Source organism: Arachis hypogaea, chromosome 9 (assembly GCF_003086295.3).
Source record: "Arachis hypogaea cultivar Tifrunner chromosome 9, arahy.Tifrunner.gnm2.J5K5, whole genome shotgun sequence".
Taxonomy (NCBI): Eukaryota; Viridiplantae; Streptophyta; class Magnoliopsida; order Fabales; family Fabaceae; genus Arachis; species Arachis hypogaea.
In genome coordinates this window covers 99,540,409-99,550,234 of record NC_092044.1, presented here as the reverse complement: position 1 = coordinate 99,550,234, position 9,826 = coordinate 99,540,409, and the positions used below count along the sequence as shown (strand labels likewise).

At 39.0% G+C, this 9,826-nt stretch overlaps 1 protein-coding gene across 1 annotated transcript; it reads left to right on the top strand.

Annotated features, from left to right (window-relative positions):
• The first annotated feature begins 7,629 nt into the window (after positions 1-7,629).
• LOC140175175 (uncharacterized) lies at positions 7,630-8,061 on the top strand. Its single transcript, XM_072202114.1, has one exon. It carries the CDS (start codon positions 7,630-7,632, stop codon positions 8,059-8,061), a length of 432 nt encoding a protein of 143 aa, XP_072058215.1.
• The last annotated feature ends 1,765 nt before the right edge of the window (positions 8,062-9,826 follow it).

Here is a 9,826-nt window from a genome sequence, read left to right as displayed (position 1 = left end):
TTACGCCGATTTTCAAGGTCACGCGTACACGTTAGGGACGCTTACACGTGATCTGTCAAATGCGCAAGCGACGCGCACGCGTCATGGACGCGTACGCGTGAACTTGCTTGTGCGGAAAGCATAATTCCAACGCCACTCCTTCTCATCTCTCGGGTAAGTTTCTTGCTTCTGTTCCTTCCCCCCTACTTTTTTTTTTTGAAATATCTTGTTCCTGTTCTAAAATGGCTGCATGATTAGAAAAATAGTGAAAACTCAATAAAAATCAAATAAGTAAGAAAACTACTACTACGAAAAACAACTAAGCATAAGAAATTATCAGGTTGCTCCCGACAAGCGCTTCTTTACCGTCACTAGCTTGACGATCATTTCCGCTAATTCAGCAGATGGCGGACCTCTAGCGATCGATCTCGCCTCCAAGATAGTGCTTCAACCTCTGGCCGTTCACTGTGAATTTCCTGTCAGAATTCTCTTCTTATATTTCCACATGACCATATGGTGAAGATCTGGTAACCAGAAATGGTCCTGATCACCAGGATTTCAGCTTCCCGGGAAAGAGTTTGAGCCTTGAATTATACAGAAGCACTTTCTGTCCTGACTCAAAGACTCTTATGGCTATCTTCTTGTCATGCAATAGCTTAGTTCTTTCTTTATAGAGCTTGGCATTCTCATAGACTGAGTATCAGAATTCATCAAACTCATTCAACTGAAGCATTCGCTTAAGTCCTGTAGCTTCTGAATCAAGATTCAGATACCTGATTGCCCAATAGGCTTTATGCTCCAGCTCAACTGGCATGTGATAGACTTTGCCATAGACCAACTTATAAGGGGACATGCCAATAGGAGTCTTGTAAGCTGTTCGGTATGCCTAGAGAGCATCATCAAGCTTCCTAGACCAGTCCTTTCTTGAAACACTAACGGTCTTCTCTAGTATCCTATTGAGTTTCCTGTTGGAAACTTCAACCTGACCACTTGTCTGAGGGTGATAGGGGGTTGCCATTTTATGACGGACCCCATATCTCTGCAGAAGAGAGTCCAGTTGTCTATTACAGAAGTGGCTTCCTCCATTACTAATGAGTGTCCTTGGAACACCAAACCGGCTAAAGATATATCTCTGCAGAAAACTCATTACCACCTTGGCATCATTGGTAGGTAGAGTCACAGCTTTCACCCACTTGGACACATAATCAACTGCCACCAAAATATAGTTGTTTGAATGTGAGGGTGGGAAAGGTTCCATGAAATCAATACCCCATACATCAAACAACTCAACCTCAAGAATCCCCTGCTGTGACATTTCATGGTTGGTAGGGAGATTCGCGACTTTTTCACATCTGTCATAGTGCTTTACAAAAGCCCTTGAGTCCCTGAAGAGAGTTGACTAGCAGAACCACTCTGAAGGACTTTTGTAGCTATCCTTTCACCACCAAAGTGGCCTCCATAATTAGACCCGTGACAGTGCCAAAGAATTTGCTGCTTTTCTCATCCGGGACACATCTCTGGATTATACCATTTGAGCACCTTTTAAAAAGGTATGGTTCCTCCCAAATGTAGTACTTTGCATCAGTCAATAGCTTCTTTACTTGTTGCCTACTGTACTCCTTTGGAATAAAATTCATGGCTTTGTAATTTGCAATGTCCGCAAACCATGGAGCCTGCTGAATGAGGAATAATTGCTCATCAGAAAACGTTTCAGTCACAGCTATAGGTGGTTGTATTCCTGCTTCAGGTTCAATTCTGGAGAGATGGTCAGCTACTTGATTTTCTGACCCTTTCCTTTCTTTTATCTCAACATCAAGCTCCTGAAGGAGTAACACCCACCTGATTAATCTTGGTTTAGAGTCCTACTTGGTTAGAAGGTACTTCAAAGCAGCATGATCAATATAAACAATAACCTTAGAACTAATTAAATAGGACCTAAACTTATCAACAGCAAACACAACAGCTAATAATTTCTTTTCTGTAGTTGTGTAATTCTTTTGGGCATCATTTAGCACGCGACTTGCATAGTAGATGACATGTACAAGCTTACCATGCCTCTGTCCTAAAATAGCTCCTATAGCAAAGTCACTAGCATCACACATCAATTTAAATGGTAAATCCCAGTCAGGGAGAGCTATAATGGGAGCAGAGGTAAGGTTTGCTTTCAAGGTTTCAAAAGCATGCAAGAAATCAGAATCAAAGATAAAAGGAACATCAACAACTAACAGGTTGCTCAATGGTTTAGCAATTTTAGAAAAGTCCTTTATAAATCTCCTATAAAATCCTGTATGACCCAGAAAACTCCTAACTACCTTAACATTAGCTGGTGGTGGTAATTTTTCAATTACCTCCACCTTTGCTCTGTCAACCTTAATCCCCTTACTTGAAATCCAGTGCCCAAGAACAATACCTTCTGTAACCATGAAATGGAATTTTTCCCAATTTAAAACAAGGTTTGATTCTTGACATCGTTTCAAGACAAGAGATAAATACTTAAGACAGGATTCAAAAGAATTACCAAAGACAGAAAAATCATCCATAAATACCTTAATGTATTTCTCAACCATATCAGAAAAGATTGAAAGCATACACCTTTGGAAAGTTGCTGAAGCATTACATAGTCCAAATGGCATTCTTCTGTAGGCAAACACTCCGAAGGGGCATGTGAATGCTGTCTTCTCTTGATCTTGAGGGTCCACTGCAATTTGATTATATCCATAATATCCATCTAGAAAATAATAAAAAGCATGACCAGCTAACCTCTCAAGCATCTGATCAATGAAAGGCAGAAAAAATGAGCATTCCTTGTAGCAGTGTTGAGCCTTCTGTAGTCTATACATATTCTCCATTCTGTGACTGTCCTTATTGGAATAAGCTCATTCTTCTCATTCTGGATCACTGTCATCCCTCCTTTGTTGGGAACTACCTGCACAGGACTTACCCAAGGACTGTCAGAAATAGGGTAAATAATACCTGCTTCCCATAATTTCATTGCCTCTTTTTGGACCACCTCTTTTATGATTGGATTGAGTCTCATTTGTGGTTGCACAAATGGTTTAGCATCATCTTCAAGGAGAATCTTGTGCATACATTTTGTTGGACTAATCCCTTTTAAGTCACTAATGGTCCACCCAAGAGCTGTTTTATGTCTCCTGAGCACTGAAACAAGCGCCTCTTCCTCTTCATGCTTCAGAGAAGAGCTAATGATCACTGGATATGAATCATTTTCACCCAAGAACATATATTTCAGAGAAGGAGGTAAAGGTTTGAGCTCAAGCTTAGGGGCTTCCTCCTCTGCTTTAGGCGTGTGAACCACAGCCTTCTGGGGTGATGAATCATCAACTTCCACCAGTTCATACTCAGAAATAGGATTCAGAATGTCACCAAGCACTTCAGCTTTTAGTACCTCTTGAACAAGTGGCTCAATAACATATATTTTCATACACCCTTCAGAATCATTAGGGTACTTGAGAGCTTCAAAAACATTGAGGACCACCTGCTCTTCGTTGACCCTCAGGGTTAATTCACACTTTTGAACATCAATCAGAGCTCTACATGTAGCTAAAAAGGGTCTACCAAGTATAATAGAGGATTTTACCTCCTCTTCTATGTCTAATATAACAAAATCAACAGGAAAAATAAATGGTCCTACTTTAACAAGTAAATCCTCAACAACACCCACAGGTAATCTAATAGAAAGATCAGCAAATTGAAGAGAAATACGAGTGGGTTTTACCTCCTCAATTTAAAGCTTTTTCATCACTGAAAGTGGCATTAGATTGATGCTAGCTCCAAGGTAACATAAAGCTCTCTGAATGGTGACATCTCCAATGGTGCATGGAATGATAAAGATCCCTGGGTCTGGCATCTTCTCAGGAAGGCTGTATTAAATAGTGGCACTGCATTCCTTGGTTAACACCATTGTTTCTTGTTCCTTCTAGTTCCTCTTGTGGGACAACAACTCTTTCATGAATTTAGCATAGAGAGGCATTTGCTCAAGAGCCTCTGCAAAAGGAATGTTGATCTGTAGCTTCTTAAAGACATCTAAAAATTTAAAAAACTGCTTTTCTTTGGAAGCCTTCTGAAGCCTCTGAGGATATGGCATTTTTGGCTTGTATTAAGAAGCCTTTGGCAAGGTAGAATAAGTGTCAAGAGAATTAGGGAATGGGTTGTCTGCACGCTTAGGAGGGGTGTGCTCTACTTCTTCCTTCTTCTCCTCTGGAGCTTCTTTTTCAACTAATTCTTCATTGGCCTTGGTCTCAAAGCCAGCTACTTTACCACTTCTCAACTGAATAACCTTGCAGTCTTCTCTTGGGTTCACCACTGTATCACTTGGAAATGTACTTGCAGACCTCTCAGGTAATTGCTTGTTCATTTGGCCCATTTGCACTTCCAAGTTTCTAATGGAGGCTCTGGTTTCCTGCATAAAACTCCTCATCATCTCCCAATTAGAATTTTCTTAGGATTTAGAGTTTGCCTACTGAGATGGTTGTTGCTGCTGAGACTGAAATTGTCGGTTATTATAATTATTCTGTTGGAAGCCGCCCTGAGAATTATTGTTGAAATTCTGAGGTCTCTGAGATTGGTCGCTCCACCCAAAGTTTGGGTGATTTTTCCACCCTTGATTGTAGGTCTGAGAATAAGGATCATTGTTGGGATTTCTAAGACCATTCCCCATGTAATTGACCTGTTCAGAAGATGATTGAACATAATCATAGTTATCATTTTGCACAAAATTACCTATCATATCATCAGAGATCTCTTGAGGTGGATTTTGGGTGTTGATAGCTGAGACTTGCATGCCACCCATCTGTTGAGTAAGTAGACTTATCTGCTGAGACATAAGCTTGTTTTGAGCAACAAGAGCATTAAGAGTTTCTACTTCCATGACACCCTTCTTCTGAGGAGTCTCAAAGTTCATAGGATTCCTGTTAGATGAGTATAAATATTGGTTGCTAGCAACTAATTCAATAAGCTCAATAGTCTCCTCCGGTGTCTTTTTCTTGTGCAATGAACCTCCTACAAAATTATCTAAGCACATCTTGGACATTTCCCCCAGACCTTCATAAAAGATATCTAGTTGAGTCCATTTGGAGAACATGTCTGGAGGGCATTGCCTAGTCAGTAACTTGTATCTCTCCCAAGCTTTATATAGAGTTTCACCATCCTTCTTCCTGAAGGTCTGAACCTCCACCCTAAGCTTAGTCAGCTTCTTTGGTGGGAAAAATTTAGTGAGAAACTCAGTAACAACCTTGTTCCAAGTATTCAAACTCTCCTTGGGTTGGAAATCTAGCCATAGCTTTGCTCCATCCCTCAGAGAAAATGGGAAGAGCATGAGTTTGTACACCTCTGGGTTCATTTTGTTTGTCTTCACAATATCACAAATCTGCAAAAAATTGGAAATAAATTGATTTGGGTCTTTGTGGGGAAGACCATGATACTGGTAGTTTTGTTGCACCAAGGTGACCAATTGTGGTTTCAACTCAAAGTTGTTCGCAGCTATAGGTGGCACCACAATGCTTTTTTCATAAAGATCTGGAGTAGGAGCAGAAAAAGAGCCAAGCACTCTCCTTTGTTGTTCATCCCCATTCGGATTTGCCACATTCGCATTAGCAGTATTATTAGGATCCATAGTGGATTCTACAGCCTTGTAAGGTCTTGCCTATTTTAAACGTCACCAGAAAGTCCTTTTAGGTTCAGGGTCAAAGTCTAATAGATGTTCTTTATCTCTGTTCCTGCGCATAAACAAATAGAAAACAAGAAAAGATGGGAATCTCTACGTCAAAGTGTAGAGAATTCCCAGTGAGGTAACCTGTGTAAAAAAATAAAATAAAAATACTAACTACTCTAAAAAAAATTTGAAAATTAAAAAAAATAAATAGAAAAATTAAAACAAAATTAAGCAGGTAACACCAAACTTAATTTCAGAAATTAAGGGAGAATATTAGTGCTATTTATTTATTTATAAATTTTTTTCGAAAATTTAAATAAAATTTAAAACTAAAACGCCTAATCTAAGCAATCAAACAACTAATAATTGTTAGTCACTATCAATCCCCAGCAACGGTGCAAAAAATTTGGTGCGAAATTTCTAACCAAAAACTAACCGGCAAGTGCACCGGGTCGTACCAAGTAATACCTCAGGTGAGTGAGGGTCGATCCCACGAGGATTGATGGACCAAGCAACAATGGTTAAATGATTTATTTAGTTAGGCAAGCAAAAAATGGTTTTGAGATGTTCAAAAGGTTTAAAAAGTGACTTCAAAATATCAGAATGCAGGCACACAAGTAAATAAGTTGAAAATAAAATATAGGAGAAAACAGTTAAGGCTTCAGAGTTATCTATTTTTCAGATTGACTTTTCTTATTAACTATTTTAATCATGCAAGATTTAATTCATGGAAAACTATATGTGACTAGACCCTAATTCCTTATATCTTCCTAGTCTCCTCTAAAATTCATCAATTGCCAATTCCTTGGTCAATTAATTCCAATTAGAAGCTGCATGATCAAATTCCAGTTTATATGCCATAAAAATCCTAATTACCCAAAAATAAGAGGATTATATGTCACGTATCCCTTTAAATAAAAATAATTAAAATTTAGGAGAAATTGGTTTCAAGCTGTTGTTCAAGTAAAGAGCTTTTCCAAGTTATACAAGAACTCAATTAGAACATGGGTCATACTTCCGTTCCACCCAAATTCATAAAATAAAGAACGAAAACAATTCTTGAAATATAAATCAAAACATAAATTAAAATAGAAAAATAATAGTATCAATCCATACAATAGACAGAGCTCCTAACCTTAACAGTAGAGGTTTAGTTACTCACGTTCAGAGAGAAAACTAGGATTTAGGTAAAAATGTACTGAGGTCGAATGAAAAGTTCAATGTTGCATATATAGAAGAGAAGTTTCCTTTCTCTTTTATACCTAATCCTAATTAATTTAAAATCTACTTTTTAAAACTAAATAATATCTTTTCCAATTTCAAAAATTAAATTTAAATTAGAATTAATTATGACAATCAGACCACTTGATTCCTTCACTTTGCAACCTCTGATCTGTGCTTTCTGGACTGAATACTGGGTCAAAAACAGCCCAAAAATCGCCCCTAGCAGTTTCTGCGTTTTCAGCACGTGGCGCATGTTACGCGTACGCGTTAGTCACGCGTACCCGTCGATAGTCTTTTCCGCGTGTCACGCGTACGTGTTAGGTACGTGCATGCATCGTCGTCCAAATCTTCAAATCACGTGTACGCATCAGCCACGCGCACGCGTCGCCATGGAAAGCTCCAAATCACGCGCACGCGTCACTCCTCGCTGGTTTTCTCCTACAATTCTTGTGCTGCAGAAACTCCATCAAATCCAACTGAATGCTACCTAAAATAAACAGAATTTCACAAGACTCAAAGTAGCATCCATAGTGGCTAAGAGATAATTAATTCTTGATTAAACTCAACAATTTAAGTACAAATTGACTAGGAAAAGATAAGAAAGATGCTCACGCATCATAGAGCATCCACAATCCAACAGATTAGCGGAAGCTGCAAATAAGGTCGTCTTACAAGCCTTAAAGTAAAAAGTCGATGATGCCAAAGGCTTATGGGCCAAGCTTATCCCTGAAATATTGTGGGGATATAACACTATAATGCATTCGACAACCAAGGAAACACCCTTTCGTTTGGTATACGGATCAGAGGCAATGATACCAATTGAAATTTCCCATGGTTCCTTGATAACACAAGCCAATGATCATGAACAAGCTCGGCATGCCGAGCTTGATTTAATTGAAAAAGTGCGAAGCATGGCCATAGTTCATCATCAGGCTCTACAACAACGAATAGGCCAACGACATGACAAGAATGTGCAGCCAAGATCTTTTCATGTGGGCGACATAGTACTAAGGAAGAGTAAGGAAGCCCGAAGACCCCCCTCCCATGGAAAGCTCGCCGTAACATGGGACGAACCTTACAGAATACATGGAGTCTTAGGCAGAGGAGCTTATCAATTGGAACGATTAGACGGCACAAAACTACCCAATACCTGGAATGTTAATTCCTTAAAACAAAATTACAGTTAGCAACAGCAGCATGCTAGTACTGTTTTTCCTACACTGAGATTTTGTCCCAAAAGAAAGGTTTTGCTCGAGGAGGTTTTAATGAGGCTAGCTTACCTGGTTCAATCTGTATAGGTACTGCGTTAAATAAATATTTATCTTCCCATTTTACCATGTTCTTACACAACAATTTGCTAGCTATACGACTTAAGGGCTTAACAAACTACGCCCATTCCTGTCTGAATACAACATCACTAAATTTAATGGAAAGTTATTTCCTCGGACTGAAAGTTGCATTAGATATCGAATGCACAAAAACTATGCTAAGCATTGCTTAAGCAGTACAACATAGTAACAAGATCCTCTTTTCTCAGAGGCACGAACAAAAATTAAGAGCAAACAAGGCCAAATTTGACAGATGTAAACTCCAAATGCAATCAGCAATACTTAGATAAGTAAAAAGTCTAAAATATCAGTTCTTACAAGGCTTTCATATGCCCTATTTCATAACAAGTCTTCCAAAGACAACCCAAAAGCAAAACACTTAAATAAAAAGATTTTTCTAATCAGCTAAGTTATCGTCGCCTTTCTCGGCGACCTCTTCATCATCTACTAAACGTCCCTCCCGAACTACCTTGCTTGAGTCCATGGCAATAAAATCTCCATCCGGCACCCTGAATTTTGCTTGAGTGATAGCACACTTGAAATCCTTGGCAAACGCATCCAGGATCTCAGCCTCTCAACTGGTTTCCATCTTTTTCATCTTCAACGTGACCTGAACCATCTGCTCACTCATAGTGAAAAAATCATTTTTCTTTTTTCTCAGCATTTCAACATCTTTCTCATGGTTTTCTTTTTCCAATCTTAATACTTCTTTAGCATCAAAAAGTTCCTTTTTAAGCTCGGACAAGGCAGTCTCTTTTGATTCCAGCTGCTATTTTAGCCCAACACTCTCTACAGTAGTCTGTAACATTTTCCTGTGCTTTTTCTCCTAACTCCGGCCTATGCTGGCCAGCCGAAAATAGAAATTGCATCAAATTGTATAACTTGAAAACAGAAAACCCAGAGGTGCTATTCAAATTAATCCAGAGACCCTTTCAGACCCCTTTGGCCTTGAAAAGAGAAAAGAAAAGTTCTAGTTTTGGTTCAATCTCAAGAAATTGCATCAAAACTTGAAAGCATATTAAAAGTGCTCATCCATTAGGATGGACTTGGGAAAGTGCGCAGTTCATCTGTTTTAATACATCACATTCAAAATTTGTGAAAGGCAATTTCACGAAGAGTGTAAAACCCGGTTAATTAATGGCTAATTAACCCATAAATGAAAAATTATTCTAGAAAGCCCAGAATGTGATTTTTATGGCTTAATGTGATAGAGGAGATTGAGATGAGAATTTCGGTACCAATTTTATAGAATTCGGACCAAGATTAGACCGAACGGGCCAAACCGGGCTAACCGAACCCAAAGTGGGCCCTTGGCCCAATATAACTAAACCAAAACCCTAGTTTTTAACATTCTCTCTCCTCATTAAACACACTCACACATTGGAAATGGAGGCCATGGAGGGAAGAACACTCTCTCAAGTTCTTTCTCTCACTTGATCTTCAAACCACCATAACTTTTGATCTAGAGCTCCGATTGCCGCTCCGTTTGTGGCCACGCGTTCACCGCGGAGAGCTCTACAAAACCTATACAATCAATCTTGAGGTAAGCCACGTTTTACTCTTCGAATTTCTAGCCTTGATTTCGAATTTCATGAGCAAAAATGTTAAGATTTTGGGCTCTTTG